The sequence below is a fragment of the Hyperoodon ampullatus genome (genome assembly GCF_949752795.1).
Source record: "Hyperoodon ampullatus genome assembly, chromosome: 1".
NCBI lineage: Eukaryota > Metazoa > Chordata > Mammalia > Artiodactyla > Ziphiidae > Hyperoodon > Hyperoodon ampullatus.
Genome location: NC_136914.1, coordinates 9,747,548 through 9,773,035, shown reverse-complemented (window position 1 = coordinate 9,773,035; position 25,488 = coordinate 9,747,548). Strand labels below are relative to the sequence as shown.

The 25,488-nt window shown below is 36.4% G+C and overlaps 1 protein-coding gene across 2 annotated transcripts in view; it reads right to left on the bottom strand.

The window, feature by feature from the left end:
* ANAPC10 (anaphase promoting complex subunit 10) overlaps nucleotides 1-25,488 on the bottom strand; it is a gene marked incomplete at its 3' end in the record, with an annotated part of 67,780 nt that overhangs the window by 3,153 nt on the left and 39,139 nt on the right. Inside the window, exon 4 of one of the 2 annotated variants that reach the window (XM_079697474.1) lies at nucleotides 12,008-12,058. The exons of the other annotated variant lie outside the window; for it this stretch is intronic. Coding sequence (XP_079553600.1) covers nucleotides 12,008-12,058 — 51 coding nt within the window. The remainder of the gene's footprint in view (nucleotides 1-12,007; nucleotides 12,059-25,488) is intronic. 2 annotated transcript variants of the gene reach the window in all.

Sequence of the window (25,488 nt, the reverse complement as noted above, 5' to 3'; positions counted from 1 at the left end):
AATTTTTCTATATTCCTCCTTGTTCTTTCTTTTTACCATCTCCCTTTTTGGCTCTTTCCTCCATATATCCCCTCGCTGAACACTTTTTATTGGCATGTCTACTAAATACCAAAAGTTCTGCTAACTATAGATGTAGGATAGGGGTTGGCAAAGTTTTTCTATAAACTCAGGTTCTTTCTTAGAGTCAAAAAAAACCCCCCAAATCATGTGGAGACATTGGAACCTTAAAGCACTGCTGGTAGAAATGTAAGTTGTTCAGCCACTTTAGAAAACTGTCTTGCAGTTCCTCAAATGATTAAGCACAGTTACCATATGATCCGGCAATTCCACCCTTAGGTTTATATCCAAGAAATGAAAACATGTGTCCACACAAAAATGTGTACACAGATGTTTGTAACAGCATTATTCATAATAGCCCAAAGATGGAAACAACCCAAATGTCTAGCAACTGATAAATGGATAAAAAAATTGGGGTATATGCATACAATACAAATACTATTGTATTTGGCAATAAAAAGAAATGAAGCACTGATGTCTGTAGAACATTGATAAACCCTGAAAATAAGTGAAATAAGCCAGTCATAAAGGACCACATTGTACATGATTCTATCATATGAATGTCCAAAGTAGGTAAATCCATAGAGACAGAAAGTGGATTGGTAGCTGCTTAGGGCTGAGTCCTGGGGAGCAGGATGGGAAGTGACTACTAATCAGTACAGGGTTTCTTTTGGGGGTGATAAAAATGTATACATCTTAAATCAGTGAATTGTATGGTATGTGAATTATATCTCATTAAAGCTGTTACTTAAAAAAACCCTCAAAATCTAAGTAACTATATATTATCTTAAAAAGACAAACCTGTGTGTTAACGCAGTGATTAAGAAATATTCTAAAAACAAGCAGATGGTAAAAATACATTTGACAGATGAAACCAAAAAGAAAGCAGAGATAGAAATATTAATTAAGTTTTTCTGGAAAAAAAGGGTGGGGTAGGAAGAGTTAAAATGTGAAAAAGAAAAATGGGGATGAGGAATAGGGCTGATAATTCCAGATACTAACATCTAGTATAAAGCTATATTAAATAAATGGTATGGTACTGCATTTCACATTGCGGGTGTATCAGAATGCATTTGGCTGCAAGTAACATAAAATCTAACTCAACGAGGCTTGAATGATGCGGACATTTATCACCTTACACAGTTCAAATACCTGAGTTAACACAGTCACAGGAGAGGTTAATTCAGAAGCTCAAAAATTCTATCTAGGACCAAGGTGCTATCTTCCTTTTATTCTTCCAGTGTGGGTGAGCTAGCATTGTCCCAAACTTAATTTCTCCTAGACTTCTTCTCCAGAGGAAGAAATCAAGTACTGTTCCTCTCCTGGTTCCCTTTTTTAAGAACAAGCACATCTTCCTTGAAGCTCTTATTAAATATCCATCCCTAAGTCAATCAGGAGAGGAGTGGAATCACCATGATTGGTTTGGCTCAATTAGGATTCACTTCCAAGGGTTGGGGAAGGTGGCAGCACATGGCTACTTTCTGCAGGGTAAGGAGCCAAATAAAATTGGAGTTCTAACAGGAGAAGGTTAGGGAGAATGGATATTGAGTAGAAAACTAACATGTACAGTGAAGAAAGGATGGATTGATCAAAATACAGCACTGTAGGGCTTCCCTGGTGGCACAGTGGTTGGGAGTCCGCCTGCCGAGGCAGGGGACACGGGTTCGTGCCCCAGTCCGGGAGGATCCCACATGCCGTGGAGCGGCTGGGCCCATGAGCCATGGCCGCTGAGCCTGCGCGTCCGGAGCCTGTGCTCCACAACGGGAGAGGCCACAACAGTGAGAGGCCCATGTACCGCAAAAAAAAAAACAAAAAAACCCCCCAAAAAAACAGCACTGTAACACTGGTTGATTAAATGAAAAGTTTAGATATTAACTTTATACCAAACACAAAAGTAAATTCTTAAATATTTAATTTTAACACTATATAAATTAATAATCACAACAACAAACCTACAAGAGTATCAGAAAAAATATACAGGAACATGTTTATAATCTTTTGGTAGGGTTCACCTTCCAAAGCAATTCAAAAACCCAAATATGATAAAAAAAAAACAGATGATTACATGAACATCAAAAATATCTACAAGACTGAAATAAAAGAAAAATACAAATAGCAAAGTGAGAAAAAACACTTGTAAATTTCACAATGAAGAACTAATATCTCAGTAATAATATAAGAAAAAAATCAACACTAGTAGAGAAATAGACATAGACCATGTACACGCCATTCACAAAAAGAAAAGAGAAATGCAATGGACCAACAGACACAAGGAAATTGTTCAATCTCACTAATAATTAAATAGATACTATATCTATCTATCTACCTATCTATATCTATATCTATATCTATATCATCTATATCTATATATATAAAATGTCTATCAGATTAGCAAAGATTAAAGTAATTACAAACACTAAGTATTGGTGAGGATGAGGGGAATGTATACTCTCATAGACTGATCTGGAAATTAAATAGGTATAATAATCTTTTTGAAAAGTAGTTTGGCAACTCCACTTCTGAAACTACAGGGAAATACTTAAGACAGGGCACAGAGATGCTAGGTATAATAATATTCCTTGGAAACAAGTTAAAGAAGCCACCAGTAGAAGGGTGGTTGTGGTGACCAGCCCCTAGGATGATCACTGGTAATTCACGGCCTTGCGTAGTCCCCTCCTACAATGAATCAGGGCTGACTTTGTACAACAAATAGAATACGTCAGAAGTGACTATCTGCAGATAGGTCACAGCAGGCACTGCAACTTCTGCCTGCATCTGTTGGATTATTCTTTCTGTGGGAAGCCAGCTACCATGACAAGAAGAAGCCCCATGGAGAGGCCCATGTAGAAAGAAACCAAGGCCTCAGCCAGCAATTAGCACCAACCTGCCAGCCATATGAGTGAACCACTTCAGAAGTGGATCCTCCAGTCTCAGTCAGCCTAGCTGACATACGACTGCAACTGCATGAAAGACTCCAAGAGAGAAATGCCCAGCCAAGCTCTTTCCAAATTCCTGAACAGAAACCATGCGATTATAAGTGATTACTATTGTTTAACACCACTAAGTTTTAGTGTGAATTTGTTATGCAGCAATAGTAAAACAGTGACTAATTACGGTACATCCATACCCTGGAATACCTGATAGCAATTCAAAATGATGTATCTCTTCATATGTTTGCAGTTATTTGCAGCTACCTCTGGTTAGTTTTAAAGAGCAAAGTACTAAATAACATGTTTGCACGACCTTATATATATGATTTTTTTATATGGATACAAAAGTCTGAAAGGATATTCACCAAAATATAATTAGGAAATATCCATAATGGTGAGAATATGGATCATTCTCATTTTATTAAGTTTATGTCTTTTAACTATGCTTTTCTCAATAAACATATTTACCTTATTTAAAAATCTGTTTGTAATTTGGTGGTGGTTGGGAGAGGAACTCAAAAGAGGAATAGTTTCAGAAAGTTTCAGTACCTGATTTTAACATGTCATTGACTGTATTCCATTGCTCCAGTAACAGAATCCTCCTTCTTGGTGATTTCAATATCCACAGAGACGATCCATTTAATGATCCAGATTCTCCTCTTCAGCTTCTTCATTTCCAATAATTTTTATCTTCACTCCACTTCAGTTATCCCTCCCCCACCATCATGCTCTATATTGGATTATGGGCAGTAGCTGCAAGATCGCTGACATCTTGACTTCAAGCATCCCCATCTCTATAGCCCAAGTCACCAGCTTTCTCAAGTGACTCCACTGCCATAGCATCAACCCTAGCCAAACAGCCAGGCTACTGATTCCATCTACTTTTTTACTGTTTGTTAACCCATTCAATATCTTCAGTTCCCATTTTTTCTCAATGATACCCCACAATTCGTTACGATAATCAATCCCTTTATATACTGAAATCCAATGTTCCTCTCTTACTGTTTCATTCTTTTCTGAGGGAGAACACAACAATCCTGGTTAAACCTAACTCTCTTCCTGTTCAATGCCTATTGGAGAAAAATAATCAACATGTTGACTGGTTCTCACTTTAAATTTAAGACAAGTATATATGCAAGTATATATGTAGCACCATGCAAAATTCTTACTCTATTCCTTTAGAAAATTTGCTTTCACTGTCTCTGGAATAGCTGTTTCTGAGCTTCTCCTCAAATCCTAACACCTGCTCTAATCTTCTCTCTCTGAGCTGATATCTGATTTCACTAAGAAAATAGAAGCAATTAGAGAAAAAAATTACCATCTTCCCACCAGCTGTTATACTGTAGTTGAACTGCCCCTGCATCTTTGTGAGAATGGTTCTTCCATTTGCTCAACAGATCCCACCCTTTCTTTCCCAGCCAAAGACTCTGCTCCCACCGTAGTCACTACCTCTCCAAATCATTTTCTCGTCTCCTGGATCACTGTCATCAGCATTACAAACGTGCCATATCTGTCATCTTAAACATTAAAAATAAAACCCTTTCTTAATCCTATGTCCTCTTCCACATACTGCCCCAATTCTATTTCTTTTCACAGCAAAACTCCTTTAAAAGTTTTTAAATTTTTTCACCTCCTAGTTATCTTTATCCCACTTCAATCTAAATTTTGTCCACACACTGAATCCATCTTGTCAAAGTCACCAGTGACCACCCCCCACCTTGCCAAATCAGTTCTCTCTCAGAAGAATTCTTTGATATATTTTATTATTAAATTTTAGATTTCACCTAACTATATGCTTGACCATGATTTATTTATATTTTAAATTTTAAGGCTTTTAAAGCTTTATATAACATCATCATTTAAACACTGTTTTGTACACAAAATATATAACATGGTTTATTAAACACAGCAAGAGAATTTGTAAGTGCCAGAGAAAATAACTGGTAATTCAGTAAAGATAGATAAATTTAACGTTTAATAAAGTTAAGACTTATTAAAACTCAGCTAAAAAGGGTACTTGAAATTATGTGCTTAAAAATACATCTACCTGGGCTTCCTTGGTGGCGCAGTGGTTAAGAGTCTGCCTGCCGACGCAGGGGACACGGGTTCGTGCCCTGGTCCGGGAAGATCCCACATGCCGCGGAGCGGCTAGGCCCGTGAGCCATGGCCGCTGAGCCTGCGCATCCAGAGCCTGTGCTCCGCAATGGGACAGGCCACAACAGTGAGAGGCCCGCGTACCGCAAAAAAAAAAAAAAAAAAAAAAAAAAATCTACCTGAGTGAGCTTGGAAGTGGATCTTCCCCAGTTGAGCCTGTGATGAGACTGCAGCTCTGGACAACAGCTTGATTGCAACCTTGTAAGGTCCTGAGCAGAGGATGCAGCTAAACTATGCCTAGACTCTTGACTCACAGAAACTGTGAGATAATAAATACGTGTTGTGTTAAGCCACTAGGTTTGTGGTAATTTTCTTACACAGAAATAGAAAACATTAGTTTTTTTTATTTGCAAGGGTAGCAAATAAATAATAAATATTGAAAATTTTATATAAAACTGGTGAAAATTCTGCATAAAAAACACTGCTTTACAGGTGTTCATAAATAATCCAAACAGCTATAATAAGCTGAGCCAATTCTTAGTGTTAGTTTGAAATAAATATTTCTTCAACATTTCATGTCACTTCATTACTTGACCATGATCTTGTTTGGTCAATTTAATTAGTTACTTATAAAACGTGTGTTTTAGGGGCAGCCTACATAGTAGGTATTCCACCTAGCGTCAGGACAAGCCATGTGATGGCCCACAAGGTCAGCACTGCTGCCAGCCCAAAGCCCACCAAGTCCCTTCTGAATAGGAGCTACTACCTTTCCTCAACATTCCTTCCTTGATGTCAGCTGCTATCAGTGAAAACTGTATAAAAATACAATCCATTAGAGTTTCTCTATGAAGCGATCTCTCCGCCTGGCTCCAGGATCTTCTGCTTCCTATCAGCAACCTCTAAGTCACAATTCTACTCTGGCTTTGATTTATTTAAGGGTATCCTCTAAGGATATATATAAGTATTAACTCCACCATATACAAAGCTTACCTTAAAAAAAAAAAGAAGTCATGTATTAATAAAAATAACATCAAATATTAAGTACAAAGCTGTTCATATGTCCCTTCCTACTGCTAATCACATATCCCTGGAAAATAAATGGAATAAAGAACAGTGACTTGAAGGTTGCCTCAAGAAAGCTGCCCTCTGCTCTCCACCCTCACTACCTCCTGCTCCTTCATTAACCATAGCTGGGACTTGATGAAATTCTACAGAACCTCAATGTGAGAACTGTTACCACAAGAAGCAGCAGATCCTGGCATGTTAACCATCCTTTCACTTAGGAAGGAACAGAACCAGTTAACAGCAATCATGACCTACTTGTAGCAAGACAGTCTAATATGATCCAAAAGAAACTTCAGAAGTTCCAGATGTGTTCAAAGTAAGGATACCACAAAGGCAGCGTAACAAGAAAGACAGAATCCAACTCAAAGAGCTCCCTATGGAAAGCAAGCTCTTTTACCCTAGTGAAGAAGGGAGCACCTCAGAAGGTCAAAATCAGTCACTCTATTACAGAGGGTCAAGATATTAATTCTGGACTTGTAAGTCTGAAAAAGTTTCTATGTAGAGAAACTTCCTCCAGAAAGAGTTCCTGGAGAGTTAAGACTACATAGTTTAACTGGTCTTAAAGTTACCTGTTTAAAAAAAAAAAGAGGCATAACAAAAAGACAAGACCTAGAGACAGTGTTCTAATCTACATGAACAATTCTGAATTACATTTGAAGTCAGTGTCAATTAAAAACAATAATGTCATCAAAAGCCAAAATGGTAAAGAAATGTTAAGAAGAAATTGCAGAAAATCATTGGAGGACAACAACAACAAGTTAACCAGACTTAACTATCATTAAAAAGAAAAACAGGGCTTCCCTGGTGGCGCAGTGGCTGAGAGTCCGCCTGCTGATGCAGGGGACACGGGTTTGTGCCCTGGTCTGGGAGGATCCCACATGCCACGGAGTGGCTGGGCCCGTGAGCCATGGCCGCTGAGCCTGCGCGTCCGGAGCCTGTGCTCCGCAACGGGAGAGGCCACGACAGTGAGAGGCCCACGTACCGCAAAAAAAAAAAAAAAAAAGAAAAGAAAAACAGATAAGATAAATACGTGCTAGGGATGTAATGTACACCATGACAACCATAGCTAACACTGCTGTGTGATACCTAGGAAAGTTGTTAAGAGAGTAGGTCTAAGAGTTCTCATCACAAGGAGAATCTTTTTTTCTTCTTTTCACCATCTATCAATACATGAGATGATGGATGTTAACTAAACCTATGGTGGTAATCATTTTACAATATAAGAAAATCAAACCATCATGCTGTACACCTTAAACTTATACAGTGATGTGTGTCAATTATTTCTCAATAAAACTGGAAAAAATAATAATGTCCCTTTAAGACAAAGAAAAGAAAAATAGCCAATATAAACAAATACATGCACACATAATAAAATTATGATTTAGTTTTGTAAAATGAGGGAGAAAAGACTTATCTAAATAATGAATAATTAAGAAATGATAGCAACAGATAAAAATATGTAGTGCAGTGAAAAGGACATAAGACCAGATGTCAAAAGAAGACCAAGATTTGAATTTCATGTCTACTCTTGAGTTTAAGCAAATTACTTCTCTTTGGTAAACCTTTACTTCTCCATCTATCAGGCTGAATCATATGAAATCGTCATTTTTGTAGATCATAAATAAGATTAGGATAAATTTTATTCCCATATAATTTTTATGCTTTCTTCATAAGAATGTTGTAAGGTAATAAGATAATATAAATTTCATTACTGCTAAATCCACAGGGTCCTTTTCACTTCAAACTTTCTTACCCTTTCTACATAATTTGATGCACCCTCTTTATTGAAATGTTCTCTTTTTGTGGCCTCTGTGATTTCACCTTCTTCTGATATTCCTCCTACGTTTCTCATCTCTTCTTTGTCTTTTTGGAGACTCCTCTTTCTCTTCCTTAAGTGTTGCATTCCTCACAGTTCTGACCTAAAACTAGTCTCACAATACAGAGTTTAATCTATACAACTGTCCTATACGATCGTATCCAGACCCCTGACTTCAGATACCTTAAATGGCTATATGCTGATGATTCAAAGTTTTATATTCTCTTTTTTAAGAGGTAACTTTTAAAGGTTCTAGAGCAAAGGATAGCATTATCTACAGAAGGCAAGGCAAGGCAAGGTAGAAAGATTCCATGATAGAAGCCACACCAGAGAGGTCTGGACTTTAAGTATATCTCTTTTAAATCCAAGAGAATGAAGTAGTTTGAAGCAGACAGTGTTCCTACTGAGAATAACTACAAGTAAAATTTTTTAAATCATCACTTTAGAGTTATCAGAGAGCCGCTAAAACAAAGAGGACTAGAGGATGCCAGGTTCTGGTGAGGAGAGAACCTCAGAGAGGTTGCTGGTCTTCCTGTACCCACTTTAACCATGGGGGCATTTGTTGATTCTAGGATGGGGTAAGATGCTGCAAATCATGGTTTTGCCCAGATAGAGGGTTGCTTCTTGAAGTCAGAGAAACATGCAGAGCTATGACTAGTGGTCTTTCAGAAAAGATGTAATTAGAGACTTCAAGAGCTTTAAGCACATGGCCTATTTTCCCCTCAAAATATTTGCCACATTGTGAAGTTGTCTGGAATGGGAGGCTGAAGGGATAATCAAGGGGTCTCTCAGAAGAGCGGAGTTTCTAGCAATCTCTCAGGGGTGAGGAAACAAGTCTGAGAGTCTAGAATTTGCCCAGTGAACACACCAGGGTGCTAAATGACAGCCTTGAGTGGCCATGACATAGGGGTATTACAGAACAGAGGTAGATGGAACCTTACCAAAGCTGCAGTACAGCCGCAAGTCAACTCAACTTGGAGGCTGAGAGGAGTAAAGCTTCTCAGCCCATCTGCCTAGCTCTGGAAGATAGAACTCTCTAGAAAAAGAAAAGAGCATCTAGAGTGGCACTGTCCTATAGAAAAAGTGTGTGGGTCACAAATGTGAGCCATATATGTAGTTTTAAATTTTCTAATAGCTATATTTTAAAAAGCACAAAGAGCACAAATTAATTTTATATTTAGAGTATCCAGAATATCACTTCAACATGTGATCAATATAAAGTTACTGAGCTATTTTACATCCTTTTTTTTTTTTTTGTACCAAGTCTCCAAAATCCAGCATTTTACACTTACACCACATCTCAATTAAGATTAGCCAAAAGCCACATGCAGCTAGTGGATACTCTACTGAACAGCACAGATCTAGAGTCTAGTCTAGCAATCAATCAAAAATTACTATTACTAACAGAGTTAAGAAATAAGAGGGAAAGATGAATAAATGAAATAATTTCATCTGAGAATTGGAATATACTTTTTAAATGGAAATGGTAGAGCTGAAAATATCTGCAATTAGAAATTTGTCAGATTGAACAGATCATATATATCAGAAGACAGAGTCAAAAAATTCCTTGAAAAATACAATTTATCAAGGCTAACAAAAAGGAGAAATAGAAAATCTGAATAGAACTATATCTATTAAGGAAACTGCCTCATAATTTAAAATCCATCACAAAACTCCAGGTCCAGATGGCATTACCATTCAATTCTTCCAAATATTTAAAGAAATGATATCAATTCTGCACAAATGCTTAGAGAATAGAAAAGAGAGAGACATTTTAAAAATGTTTTTATGAGGCCAGAATACTTTGTTTCCAATAGTTGGAAAGTATATTATAAGAAAGAAAAATTACAGATTAATCTTTCTCATGAAACACAAATGAAAAAATCTAGAACAAAATACTAGCAAATCAAATCAAACCAGGTGGAGTTTAGTTCAGGTATGCAAGGTTGGATTATCATTTAAAAATTAATCAATGTAATTGACTTTATTAATAGAAAAAAAGGAGAAAAATTGTATGATCATCTTGATCTACACAAAAGAGGCATTTGACAAATTCAATACCCACTTATGATCTTAAAACTTTTAGCAAATAGGAACAGAATGCAATCTCCCTAATATGAAAAAGAGCATCTTTCAAACAAACAACCTATAGTACTCATCGTATACAATGGAGAAGTATTGAAAACTTTCATAAAGAGATTATAAACAAGACAATCATCCACTACGACCCCTTCTATTTAACATTGTACTGGAGGTCTTAAACAGTACAATAATTCAAGGAAAATGGAAGGGAACAGAGGAGAGAGGGATAGAAGGAAAGAGAGAAGATGAACAAGGATTGGAAGGGAAGAAAAAATAACATTATTTGTAAATTATATGACTGCACATCTAGAAAATACAAAAAGAATCTATAAACTATTAGAATTAATAAGAAAGGTTAATTAGCAAGGTCACTGGATATAAGGTCAACATAAAGTTATAACTGAAACAGTGTAGGATTAGTGCAAAGACAGACTAATGGACCAATGGAACAGATTAGAGTTCAGGAACAGACCCACACATTTACAGTCATCTGATTTTTGTCAAAGATGACATTGGTGCAGTAGGGAAAGGATGGTCTCTCCAAGCAATGCTGATGAATTGGATTTCCATTTGGGGGAAAAAAATAATAATCTTGACTTCTTCACTTCTCCCCATAAACAAAAATCAGCTCCAGATGAATTTGGATTTAAATGTCAAAGGTAAAATAATAAAACTTCCAGAAGAAAATAAAATATCTTTAAACTTTGGAGTAGATAAAATTTTCTTAAACAGGACACAAAATGCACCAATCAACAAATACTGATTAACTATCTTAGGATTAAGAACTTTTGTTCATCAAAAGATACCATTAAGAGAGTGGAAATAATAAGCCACTGATTGGGAAATGTATAGAAATGTATATATGTATAGAAAAGGACACCTATCTTGACTATTTAAAGAGCTACTACAAATCAAAGAGGTATATACCCAACAGAAATGCATACATATATTCAACAGTGTGTATACTAAAATACTCATGGGAACACTAGTTAGCCAAACCATCCAAATATATACCAACAGTCAAATGAATAAATTGGAGTATATTCACAAAACATAATATTCTATAGTAATGAAAATGAACAATCTACAACTACCCAAACATATGACTCTCACAAACATGGTGAGTAAAAGAAGCTAGACTCAAAAGAGCATATGCAAAATACGATGCCATCTCTTAAAGTGAAAAATTGAAAAATAAAAACAAAAACAAAAACAAAACAGATTAAAAAAAAAAAACCCAGGTGAAAGTAATCTATATTGTTAGAAGTTAGAATAATGGTTAGCCTTGAGGGAGAATAAGGAAGCATAAAGAAGGCTTCTGGATTTTTATGTGTTTCTGGATTTTTATTTGTTGATGATTACATAGGTCTTTTTATTTTGTGAAAATGCAGTGAGCTGTTCACTTACAATATGTCGACTTTTTGTATCCATGTAAAAATATAAAGTTAAAAAAAAAAGGCCCGGACCTTTCTGCTCTGTCATGCTCTGTTGTGTCTGATGTCTGCAGCAGCTGCAAGCGTCATGTTCTCATACAACAAATGTCCAAAAAGCCTTTCTCCTCTTTTAATTAAGGAGGAAAATATTTTCCAGAAGCTATCAGATTTCCCATTGGGCATTTCTGGATCACATGCCTCTGCACTAACTGAAAGGGGAGTTGGAAATGGAGTATCAGGCATTTTCTGTTTTTACTGTGAAAAGCGGTCTCTATGGGCAAGGAAGAGAGATGGAGGAATGTGGCACAGGTATTCAGCAATATCCGCTGCCGAGGATTATTAGTGACCTCTCGACTAGTCTTGGCATGGCCACTTCCGTCTTCCTCTAATCTAAGCTCAGATTAGCAGCAGAGTCATTTGACAAAAATGTTAACTTGAAAAACCTTTCGTTACTTTCTCATTATAGTAAAAATAAGTCCATGATCCTTAACACTGTTGACAATGCTCTGCGTGATCTAGTCTCTGCTTACCTCTTCAGCCTCATGTTGAGTGGCCCTTGACCTACATTTTAGCCATATAACCTGCAGTAAGGCAAAAGCAAATTTACACTGTGCAAGAAACTGACTCTGAAAATATTCCAAAGATCAAGAGATGGCAAAGAGACATTAATTGTATGTCATTTAAAATGGGTCAAGCATCTTAGATATGCTCCAGTTTAGTGAATTATTTTTATGTTTGTAAATATAAGAATAATAAGAGAAATTTGGTTTGTCACATGAGATCCTGGTCCCCCTAACTAATTTTTCTTTAAGTCTGAAGTTCAGTAACTACTTAATCTTTTACCAAGATTTTGTTTGTTTCATTTTCAGAAACCTAGCACTCATGGTTAATGACGACAACTATTCTCAACTCCTTTGCCTCCACTTTCAAATCCCCCCCACTCTATCCCTTAAATGCTAACTGTAGATTCCAATTAGGTTTATACCTTTTTTCAAATCTCTCTTGACACTAGAAAACACACAAGTACATAAACACATACAAAGTACTTTTACCCTCAAACTTTCCAAGCAATATATTAAAATGCCATCACACTACAGCTTGAACCCAGTAGTCAAATCTGTTCATCACTCAACAAACTGTACACTTACTATGTACTGGATACTGGAAATCGTGACAGGTGTAGTAAGAGAAAATGATCAATTTATTGGGAACTAATGTATTTTATGTTCAGGAAATATATCTAATCACCCATCAATTCTTATGCACATACCATTTTGACAAATATAATTTACAAATGCTTTGAAAAATAGTTTAGGAAATAATGGATTCCCAAAACCCAACAAAAATGACAGCTGAAGAATCTGAAAAATGAATAAATCCACAAATGCAAAGGGAATAGGAGAGGTTAAGAAGAAGCAAGGTGCATTGTACCCTAATATCTCTGAAACTGAAAGCACCAGGTAGTTCTGAAGGTAGGGGTGCCAAGGTTAGGTTAAAAATGAACAAATAAGCAAACAATAAAACTAGCTGAAGTCCATATAAGGAATAGTTTGATGCCAAGATTCTCACCAGTCCCCAGTTTAAGTAGGCAGGTGACCATCCCTTCCCTACTCCTACAGAAAACTACAAGTTTATACTATCAGTACAAGTTAAAGAAGGGAGGCTCTAGATTCAGGTAAAGCAAGACTAGATGGCAGCACCTTATTTTTTTTTTTTTTTAAGTGAGTGAACATCTACATACTTAACAGTGAACCTCAGCTCCCTTCTTCTTGCTCAGCTATAAGGATGCTGACTCCCAGGCAGATCACCCTGAAGCTCCTTCCACATCCCACCTCCTATCCCCTGCCCCATGCCTCCAAGGCCGGAGAATGAATTACTATTTTCTGGAAAAAATCATACTATAAGGAAAAGAGAAAAGCTGAAAAAGAAAAAGTCCATAAGAAAAGAGTTACACATAGTGTTGAGTCTCCCTAATTTAATAAATATTTATTGAATGCCTATTTTGGGCTGGGCACTATTCCAGATGGTTGGAAGCTATCAATGAAAATAAAAATAATAAAATCTCTGCTCTCATGGAGCCGATGCTCTAGTGGGGGAAGACAGAAAAATGAACAACAAATATAATAAATAAGGTATTATATATTAGGTAATAAAAGAGCTATGAGGAAGAAAAAGAGCTATGGGAAAAAAATAGAGCAGGGAAAGAAGGATCAGAAGTACCAGGGGCCAGATGTGTGCATTTTTAAGTAAGGTGGTCAGAATAGGCCTCACTGAGGAGGTGGCATGTGTGCAAAGAGGTGAGGGTACCAGCCTGACCACATTGCTGTAAGGCCTGATAAGCATCAAACTCTATCATGAACACAAACTGCTTCCAAACTGCTAATTTGTGCCTCTCTCCTAGGCTATGAGAAAATAGCCAAGGATCTCCAGGCATGTAAAAAAAAAAAAAAGAAAAAGAAAACAAAAACAAAAATGGAAATTAAACAAGCAAAAACAAAAAGGAATTCTCAAGAGAAGCAGTAAAAGGAGGACAAGAAATTTAAAAACAAAACAAAGCATTATTAATATTCCCCGCAACATAATAGAATGCATCCTTAGAACAAGAACAGAATGCTTTTTTTTAAAAGACCAAGAAACAAAAAGAGGTCTTAGAAATATATATATACGTACATTTTTAATTATACAAAGTTAAATGAATTGCTTGGAATATGAGAAAACAAAAGAGAAAAAAATGAGAAAATCAGTGGCTCAATGCGGGAAGTATCACAGCTAACAAATGTAAATTCAGAAACAGACAACAGAGAAAATAGAGGAAAAATATGAAGGAACATAAGAGCACCTCCCAGAACTAAAGGACAGGTGTTTCCACATTGATGGGAACCACTGAGCACTCAGTAAAATGAAGGAAACACACACACACACACGCACGCACACACACCACACACACACACCATGTTATAGCCATCGTAAAATTTCTGAACATCAAAGGTACAGAGATTTTAAAAGCCTCTGCAGAAAAAATAGGTCACATGCAAAGCATCAGTAATCAAAAGTGGCATTGTATTTCTCAACATTTACACAGAAAACTATGAGGCAATGGAGAATGTGCTTAAAATTCTGATGAAAAATTATTTCCAAACAAGAATTCCATACCCAGCCAAATCATCCCTCGAGGGTGAGATTAAAATAAAGGTTTCAGTCATGCAAGGTTTCAACATTTTTACCTTCCATGTGGAGGATGCATTTCACCAAAAGAGGAAGTAAATCAAGAAAGATGAAGACATGGGATCCAGGGAAAAAGGAATCTACCAAAGAAAAAAGTGAAGGAAATTCCCAAGATGATGTTGAAGGGATGTCTTAAGAAGATGGCTGTTAGTCCAAGTCCTCCGAAGAGACACCAAGACATGAACAGATATACAAGAAATTTATTAAAGGAAACATCTGTGAAAGAAAATGGGGCTGGAGCCAGGGGAGGCTGGAAGAGCTGTCAGACACCATGCAGGTCTGGGCCCAAGAGGAGACGGGAAGGAAGGAGGGAGGGGTGTATGTGTTAGACTGCAGTGCAGTTCTAGGGAAAGTTTGGCAAGGCTGTCAAGAAGTCCTTAAGCCACGGCTGACTGACAGAAGACTCCAGAGTCCCCAGGAATGAGCCTCCGTTAATACCCCTGCTGTGCTCACTCACTGGCTGGGGGCACAGACGTGGTGATGGATACCAGAAAGCAGCAGCTGGGGCCATCAGTCAGTTACTCCCTGCGGTCAGAGATCTGAGAGGAACATTCTCAAGGCCACCTGTGGTGGCTCTGTAATGTGCCAACTAGGCTAACCTAAACTACATTTCCCAGAATTCCCTTCCTGGCATGTTTCTGGTTAGGTGAGACAGAAGAGATATTTGCAGGCAAGATTTCGAAGGCAGATGTGAAGCAGCAGCCATTCTGTGCTTTGATGTAGGTGATTCCACAAGTTTTGTAGATCCCCAAACTAGTGATCACCCCACTGTCATGGGGCAGCAGCCAGGCCTACAAGTGCTCCACCTTCCCCTGGGTCTTCCTGCAGCTTCTCTGACTCCCAGGCCAGGTATGTGTCTGCTCCATGACAAAGGGTATTAGCTCCTTCTGCAGGTCGCTGGCATCACAAGGTGGGAGGCGGTGAGAACTGACGTGGATCCCAGTTCCTCGAATTGGTGCTCCTGGTTCCAGCTTGCCCTTGCCCTTCACTGCTACACATCCGTCTTCACTTTTGACTCCTTGCCCCGTGGTGTCAAGCTCTGGCATCAGATGTGAAAACAACCAGCCTTATAGAATTTATTTAACCAACTCCTACTCATGTAAGGCAAAATCCTTGAAACAAATCTCTTACGATATACCAGTCCCCATACATACACACACACACACACACACACACACACACACACACACGTGCTCTGCTTCCCCGAATGAACTTCCACTGACACACGGACACAGTAGCTGGGCTGAAGGTCCAGGAGGGATGTTTCCATGAAAAAAATGTGAAACCGAAAGAGTATGTATGTTTCCAGAGGTTTCTGACAGATCCATCAGAGAATTTAGGGATATATCAGTAACTGATAACATTTTTTAAATTCAGGAAAAAATGAGGCAATCATTAATTCTAGGAAAACAAAATTATGCCTGAAAAGGAAATTTAAAGCATGACTCAGGTATAAAAACAATACATGGTCATGGCAGTGAAAACATGTAAAATGATTTAGCAAGTAGCATGAAAAACTATATTGGGAAGATAAAGAGAAGTATATAAGAGAAGAAACAGGATTATAGGGCTAAATCCCGATATTTCATAGTAAGACATCATTAGATCATGTCTTTATAGATATGTGCACACATGCTATGTAGAACTGCACATAACTACTATAGCTATCCATACACATATGTCATGGAGAAATATGAAAGCAAATATCAAAAAGAACCCCCCAAATGGCTAAAATAACTAAGAATAAGAGAACTGCTCCCGAGGAACAGGATGCGGGTGTGGAACAGAGAGAGAAGTGCTGTTGCAGCCCTTTCAGACTTTCAACCTATGTACATACTTTACTGTAGCAAAAATACACTTAAACTTAAAAAATCAAACTGAAAAGTTAAACTGAAAAAAGTTAAAGTCAGTAGAACTGAAAATTAAAGAATAAGACTCATCAAGTTGGAAAAAAAAATAAGGAGGAGGAAGGGAGAAATCTGACGATACCAAGTCTAAACCATTTAGAGTTCAAAAATAGGCACTAATCTATTGCTTAGGGATGCATGCAAAGGTGGTAAAACTCTTTTTTAAAAAACTAAGAATATTATCATAAAAGGTTAGGAGTGGTTACCTTTAAAAGGTACGGAAAGGACTGTGATAGGGAAGGGAGGAGGTATACTCCCAGCTCTGGGATGCTCATAAAGTTCAATTTCTTACATTAGACAGGTTATATACACACATAAACTATATGTGTGCTTTATGGACTTTGGGGAGGAGACAGCACTAAGCACCCAACAGAAACAATTGCAGCAACACCAGCATACACTTGCAGTACTCCTCCTGCCACGTATGAGGCTTAGCTTTTCCCCAGTATTTAGGCTTCCAAGTAAATTATGATTTGCTATTAAATGAGCTCTAAAATCAACAAATGCATATTTCATTTACATTTTACATTCATTTATCTTTTATCCTAGAACAAAAATGAGAAACAGAATTTGTATGCATGGTAGATACGATAAAACTTTATGTAAACACTTACAAATTTAGACTTTTCACATACATTAGTAATTTTTAAGGTACAGCAAATTTAAAACGTATACTGTTATCCTATCACCATAAATCTTAATAGTAAATAAACTCACAACAAGGAAAGGTTAAAGATAGCCTTTAAGTATACATGGCAGAATTACATCTAAGGAGAAGGCTGTTTGATGGCCTACTGCTGTATTACAAAACACTGGAAAAGAGATGGGGGAATCAGCAATTTAAGATACCAAAGAATCACTATGAAATACTTTTTATGTAAATCATTTAACCACTAAGTGAATAATTGCTTATTTAAAAAATCCAATTGAAGCAGAAGGATACATGGAGACCCAATTACCTTTTAAAAAATAGTTCAGAGAAATACAAATACAGTATGTTCTCATGTGGAATGTAAAAATGCCACACTCATTGAAACAAGGAGTACAGTGGTGATTGCCAGGGGCTGGGGGTAAAGGAACTGGGGAGATGTTGGCTAAAAGGAACAAATTTCCAGCTATAAAATGAATAATTGCTGGGAAGCTAATGTCCAGCACAGTGACTAGAATTAACAATACTGTATTATATACTTAAAAGTTGTTAACAGACTAGATCTTAAATGTTATTACCACACACACAAAATGGTAATTATGTGAGGGGACAGAGGTGTCAACTAACTTTATCCTGGTAATCATTTCACTGTATATATGGTGTGTGTGTGTATCAAATCATCACACTGTACACTTAAACTTACATATATGTCAGTACTATCTCAATAAAGCAGGAAATAAATAATAAGTATATAAATAAATAAGAAAAAAGATGTTTTAGTATCTCAATGAAGCCTTCAAAAAGTCTTTTCACAATCAAGCTGCCTTCAGAAGGACTGTTAAAAAGCTAACTAAGGCAAGACCTATAAGAAGCAGGTGATAAACTTAACAAATACTTTTTGATCAAGAGACATGTAAAGACTTTTACTGCAAGGATATCACAATTCTATGGAGGTAATGACTAAAAAGTAGAATTCTGACTGCAATATAATCCTAAATACACTTTAAGGAGATATGGAGCTCTGAAAGGGACTGGAAGTCAAGGTAATGGGAATTATTTAGGAGTGGATAAAAGAGACACCCATTAATTAAGGCTGACTCCATTCAAGTTTTCTTGGCTTTGTGACTTTTCCTCTTCTATGAGATAATAACAGTTAACAGCAAATAACATGTTTGGAGCACTGACTCTTTGCCAGGCATTGTTTTAAGAATTTTACAGGTACTGAGTCATTCCAGCCTTGCAATAGCCCTATGAGTTCACTATTTTCATCTTCCTTTTATACACAAGAAATCTGAGGCCCAGAGACACCAACTTTCCAAGGTTCAGAGTTAAGTGGCAGAACAGGAACCCAAACCCCAGCAGATGACTCCAAAGCTCATGCTCCTGGATCTTCATCAACCCAAAGATATAAATGTATATCCAATAGCTATATACAGCTGAAACTCCCAATTTCATGAGATTCTATAGAAAAGCACATGCTTTTACAGCGTATGAAAACATTACCAGTTTTCAAGGCTTTGCTCCTTTCAGCTACCATTTAGTGAGCTGCTACCATGTGCAAGGCTCTTAACTGACACTTGTTTTAATCATCCCGACACCACAGCCCTAGTTTACAGCTGAGGAACCTGAAGTTCATAGAGAGGTTATATAATTTGCCAAGGGTCACCTAGCTGGTGAAGGATGAAGCCAGGACTTGAAAGTAGTTTCCCTGCCAAAACTCTGAACATTACAGAAGTAATAAAGCAGTCTTGACGTATGTCTCTCTGGAATAAAAAATAAGGCAAAAATATATTCTGAGATGAGTACAAGTGAATAATATTTGCAATTCAAGTGTAATTGAAATACATATGCCTTAAAGAGATGTGGAACTCTGAAGGGGATTGGGAGGAAAAGAAGAAAGTAACTCAACTCTGTGAAAGTCTCACAATACTCATTGTTTCCTATTAGTTACGGTGTCTAGAGGTAAAGCATGACATTGGGAACAAATGAAGTTCTTGTTATAGGTCCAGGCAGAGGTGAAAACCCAATATACACCTCCAGTTATATTGGAAATTAAAATGCAAACATCTCTAGTGTTCTCAATAACAGGTTTTCAAAACAACTGAAGTAGTCCCACACATACTTTGCTTGCAAGGTCTGTGATTTCCATTGGTCCTATAATTCATATATATAACAGATTCTGTTTACAAAAGTACAAAAAGGAACCACCTTATAATTTACTTTCAAATTGTTTATCCAAATCTAGAACATCTGTCTAGAATGGTTAAGGTGGATTATACAAAATGAGTATTATGGAGTAAGAAGTAATGAATTTTATTTTACATGAATTTTAAAAGCATTGAACTAACTCTACTGCTCGTTGCTTAGATATTATGAAGTTTGACTTCACCTTGGCGTGAATTACTATCATTTTAAGAAAAAATGTTAACTAGTTTCCTAAAACTGCAATCAGTGACAACTGAGTAGAAAAAGCAAAGACATTTCTGTTCTATTCACAAGCACCAACAAACAGCCCAGTGGGGAAATGGCAGCGTGCCAGGCTGCCCCGTGAGCAATTAGGCTTCGTGGCAATCAGGAGACTCAGGCGTCTTAGGCCCTTAGAAAACTAGTATGTTAAGGACTTGGTGCTTTTACTCCCCTTTCCTGGAGGCATGTGTGAGACATATCTTGTTTAGATGACAATCTCTTCCATCTACAGGACTGAAAGAAAGGTTAAGACAACTAAGTAATAAGAAGCAAATTGAGGAGAACATGTGAGAGATTAGCAAGCATCACTGTTTACTGGACCTATTGACTAAATGTAATAACTGATCTCAGATAGACAGTAATCTCATTCTAATAATCAGAAGAAACAATAATTAAAAGGCTCATACAATTATTGTAAAATGTAAAAGTGCATTTTAATTGATGAAGAAACTCAGAGTGAAATTCAGAGGCAAACCAACCTGAAATTCTCTCTCAATGAAAAATAGTTGAAATGGATAAAAATTCAGTTTCAGCCAAAACATGTGTATATTTACTCCTTTACTAACTTCTACATGGAAGGTTTCTAAGAAAAAAACAAACGACATTGAATGATTCAGATAAACCTTATGCCAGACTGTGGGCATCAACTTCCATTTCATCAAATTTAAACCTGAAGTTCCCTATTATCTGGTAAATGTTTTCTCTTTTTGATATTTTATGAGTCTGAGTGAAAGGTTGAGGCTGTCAACACACTGGATTACATTTTGTAAATTTGCTGTCTATGTCTAATAAGATACCCAACAGCATAACAAGAATAAAAATGAATGAAGTGAATAAGATTAAAAGTGAAAGAATTAACCTAAGGACCCAAAAATATACTTTCTAATACATTCCTTGATTAGAGTAATTACGTAGGGTCACTTCAAAAATTTTACTAACTCAATATTGTCAAGAATCCATCATATTTAAGTATCTGAATTTCAAATATCTGAATTTGTCCTGAAGTACAGGACAAATTTATGATATTTTTATATTCATCTAGCCAAGATACACTTTACTTTATAAATAAAATAGATTTTAGAGGGCAAAAGTCAATATTTAAATCAATCCTTCATATATATCTTCAACAAAAGCTCATTATTTCTCACCTTTAATACTTTATAATTTCATTTAAAGTTTTTTATTATTTTATAGTATATAAACATACAAGCCTTTTCTCTACTTCTTGATGTGCCAGTAACAGTTGTGTAATATACATCTATGACAACTTAGCCTATAAACAGAATTCCTCACAAATTTAAAACCTAAGGACCAACAAATGTTTCACTACACTCAGAAAACACAGAGTCTTTATTCCGACAGGAACTTTCAGTAAAAAAGTGACGTGTGAACAGCAGACACCGATGTTCACACAAGCATACTGCAGACAACCCAGCAGGCGGTTTTCTATTTTTTTTGGATTATGCTCTGGAGGTGCTGGCACAATGGAATTTCAATACCATAATTGCTTATTTCTCTGTGTATTTTTAAAATAATAGGTAAAGAAAAAAATCAACTACGAAAATAACAAAATATTTTTCATTCTTCTTTTCAAAGGATGTAATTTATAACCATTACACAAATAGAGAAGAAGCACAAAAGGGGGGAAAAGAGAAATAAAGTAATGTTCCAAAGGTTCAGTTTACAAGGACCTCACACTAAGTTTTTTTTTTTTCCTGCAACTCTTACTAGAAACAGTATTATTTGCTAAAAATGCACTAGCTGCCAAGAGCCATGGTCCATCTAAAGCAAAATGCTTAAGATGGAAATAGAGTGTTAAGACAGAAAAAAGGGGCAAGATTCAGTATACAAATTTCTGTAAAATCTATTTTAAAAAAAGAATAAGATGAGGTTTTAATTTAGATATTTTCTGCCTGAAAAATAAATGCAATACTAAATAAAATACTAAAATATATAGCACTGTATTAAAACAATAAGATGTAATCAAATTCCAAACTTTCTAATTAAACCTTTTTTTTTTTTTTGTAAGTTATTGGGAATTCAACACTAGCCTTGGTTCACATGATAGAACAATGGGAAAATTTTCCGAGTGGTTGAACACTAACCCTGACAAGTGTGGAGAGCCAACTACAATACATTATATGGTAGCATAACCTGCCACCCACGTTGCTGAGAGAACAGCTTTCAAACACATGCACTGAGCTGTAAAACCACAAAATCCCTTATTACACATTGTCTTTCTTACTCTAGGTGAAATATACCACCAATTCTTTTCCATTATAAATCTTTTTTTATTACTATTTTTGAAGCCCACTTAACATTTTGACTGTCTTTTTCTTACAATGTAAAATGTGTCTTTTTTTAAAAAGGAAAATGAAACAGGACTGTTATCACCCTCCTACAGTATTACAATGAAGGCTGATACCTGCCACACAATTTCTCAGAGCTGATTTTGGAAATCCATATTACCCAAAATGAGTTTTAAGCTAAAGTTTTTTTATTCCTTTAAAGACCAAGGTTCACTAAGTTTCTTAAAGCATTTGAAAACACTTGCATTCTTTAAGAAAGACTGATATATTGCTTTGGGGATTCTTTAATAAAATACATGGTCTTCATCATTACCCGCCCCCCCAAAAAGAAAAGAGAGAGAGAGAGAAAACCAAATCGTCAAAATCTGTCATGGAATGAGTGTTCTTTCTCATTCTGTCTCTTCCCAACATTCCTCCCTTTCCCCACTCTGGCACAAATCCAAACCTGTACCAAAAAACAAACAAACAAAACCAGAAAGCTATTTTAGAATCAAGGATATAAGATAATATCCATCTTATGTTGGTAAAATATTTAAATAAAGCAAGACTGTAGGATGGCAAATATGTTTCATCCTCATTATGGCACTGTGCTTTGTCAAAGATGTGTTTTTACTGTTCGGAAAAGAACTCACTGCAATAATGACTATCAAATTTGTACAAAACAGCTAGAGATACAGAACAGGAAGGGTGAAGAAAACAACTTCAAAGACACTACTTTTTAGAGATTCAAGATGGTAAAAATCATTCTAAAACTGTGTGTTTCTCTCTACATTTGCCTAATTAATTTCCCTCCGAAATTCTCCCTCCTATCCTTTACATCCCCCATCTCCCCAACTCCCACCCACCATGACCCACCTCTGTCCACAATCTGCTAACTGAATCACAGCCTTCCAGGACAGTTACAGGACATAACAGTTTCTTCTGGGGTTTTCATTTGCAATGTTGCTGGCAAGGAGGATTTTATTTGTAAGTGTTTCTATTATACTGACAAGGTCAATTAGTCCCGTCAACTATTGGTCTTTCTGCCTGATAGCTTGGTGGATTATTCAAGTGGGACCATTCATAACCTATAACTGAATGCACCCAATTAACATCAGAAACATGACAATACTGGTATCTAATGGGATTTTAAGTTTATCTTAATAACATGCCATAGTAATGTCATTTTCTCCAAACTGGTGGTTTAATATCTGATAGAAACTCTACATTTGCCTCAAATTGAATTGATTTGTAAATTGTGATATACAAATTACATAGAGTAATTTCTATTTTATGGAAGTTTATTATAAAAATGTTGAAGCTTTTTAAAAAAACAATAATCAGCTATCATGCCTACATTTGCTTATATGGTTTATACAACGAAATAAAGAATATGACAACCCTTTAGTATGCAATATCCAGTACTCTTATCAAGATTTCTCCCAAGGTGCAGAAAGCACTACTACTCTGCCAGAAGCTATTGTGGAAATTAGTTTCTATTTTACTTCAAATATTCAAAAAATCTTTATGCTGTCAAATATTATTTTTAAAAAACACAAAAGAGAATTTGCATCGTTGGGTGTTTGCTCTGTGACAGGCAATATGAATAAGTACTTTGCAAACTTTATCTTACTTAATTGTCTCAGGAACCCAATGAAAAAGCATTGTTATCCCTATTCTATGCATGAGGAACCTAGTAAGTGGCAAAATTGAGATACGAAACCAGATGTGTCTAGTTTGCCAAAGTGTGGTCTTTCAACATCACTCGGCCTAAGAAATATGAGATAATCCCCCATCATCTCCCAGGATCATCTTGTAATAACTGGACCATAGAGTACTTTCAAGCTTCAAAACTATCCTGTAAAAGAATGATGCCCAATTATTACTGAGCAACAACTAGAAAAAGATGAATGAATGAATACGGGTGTCTGGTATCCATTTAATTATATCGACACTAAAGTTTTATTGACAGTAAGACAATACTCCAGTTTTTTTCGTTTCGCTTCCAACCCAAATGTACCCTCACATATATGAATGTACATGTGATCTCCCACACACAGGCCTGCCCCCATATATTACCTGCTCATACACACAAACTCATCCAAACTCTCACACCCAATACTCCCAGTTTCTAACCCAAAAGTATTGTCTATTATTCTGGGCCACAAAGAAGTGAAAAGCTATCTTAACACCACGTATCAAGGTATCAATTTTTTGCAAAGAAGGATTTTTAAAATAAGTTTTAAATAACTTTTCCATAAAGTAATTTTTAAACTATCTGAGCTAGTGAGTCAATTTAAAATATGTTCTAGCAAAAATTGTATTGTGATTATCTCTATTTTTGCTTTATGAATTTTAAACAGAAGCAATTCATTCAACTGTTAGGCCAAACTGCCCTAAAAGCAAACGCCTACCAAGAAGAGCACACTGTGCATTTCCAAAACTCAAATACTACTCTCAAATTCTCTGCTCTGGGTGCCTTCAGACTGGCTAGAGTGACTCTCAGGGCTCCATTCACTGCTTAGTGGAAATGTCTGTAAAAATATTTGTGCAATAAGGATAGACAAACCTTTATGAAAATACTGGTTTGGCTAAAAGTTGTGGCAGTTAAGATGTACATAAATAATTTTTTTAAATGACTGTTTATACCCCTTACTCTATAAATGTATTACTATAAATATTATATTAATTCAGAAGAATACAGCCTCCAGAGAAAGTACAAAGACTGAGAAGTAGAATTCAGAGTCATCAGTATGAAGTCAGCTTTGCTTATTTTTTAAATACATCAAAATAAATCTCTCATAAGCACAAAAAATTTCAAGAACAGAGTACAAAATCGAAGGAAGTATCCATGTTAGTGAGCTGTTACCTTAGTAAAGAAAGATCCAATATTTTGACACAATGGTCCAACATGTGATCCAACAGATTTTATGCTATTAACTGGATCATATCCGAAAGATTAAAACTGCTAAACTATTCCCTTACTAAAGTCACAAAATAATGCCACTGGTGCTGTTGTTTCAAAGGATTAAATCTATATGTTTAATCCAATGCCAATGGAAATTTCATTAAGGTTTAAAACAACAACAACTAGAAAACCTGCATGGAATGTATGCTCTATCCAACTGTGGACAACTGATACTGAAATGCCAAATATCAACATTAATTTTTTTTTTTTTTTTTTTTTGCGGTACGAGGGCCTCTCACTGTTGTGGCCTCTCCCGTTGCGGAGCACAGGCTCCGCGGCCATGGCCCACGGCCCCAGCTGCTCCGCGGCATGTAGGACCCTCCCGGACCGGGGCACGAACCCGTGTCCCCTGCATCGGCGGGCGGACTCCCAACCACTGCGCCAGCAGGGAAGCCCTCTCATTTTTTTAAGTAAATAAACAGAGGCTCCAAAAGGACAGAGAAAATGCCCTGTATTATAAAATAAAGAAGTAATAATAGTACCAAGATTTCAACTCTGATCTGACAGA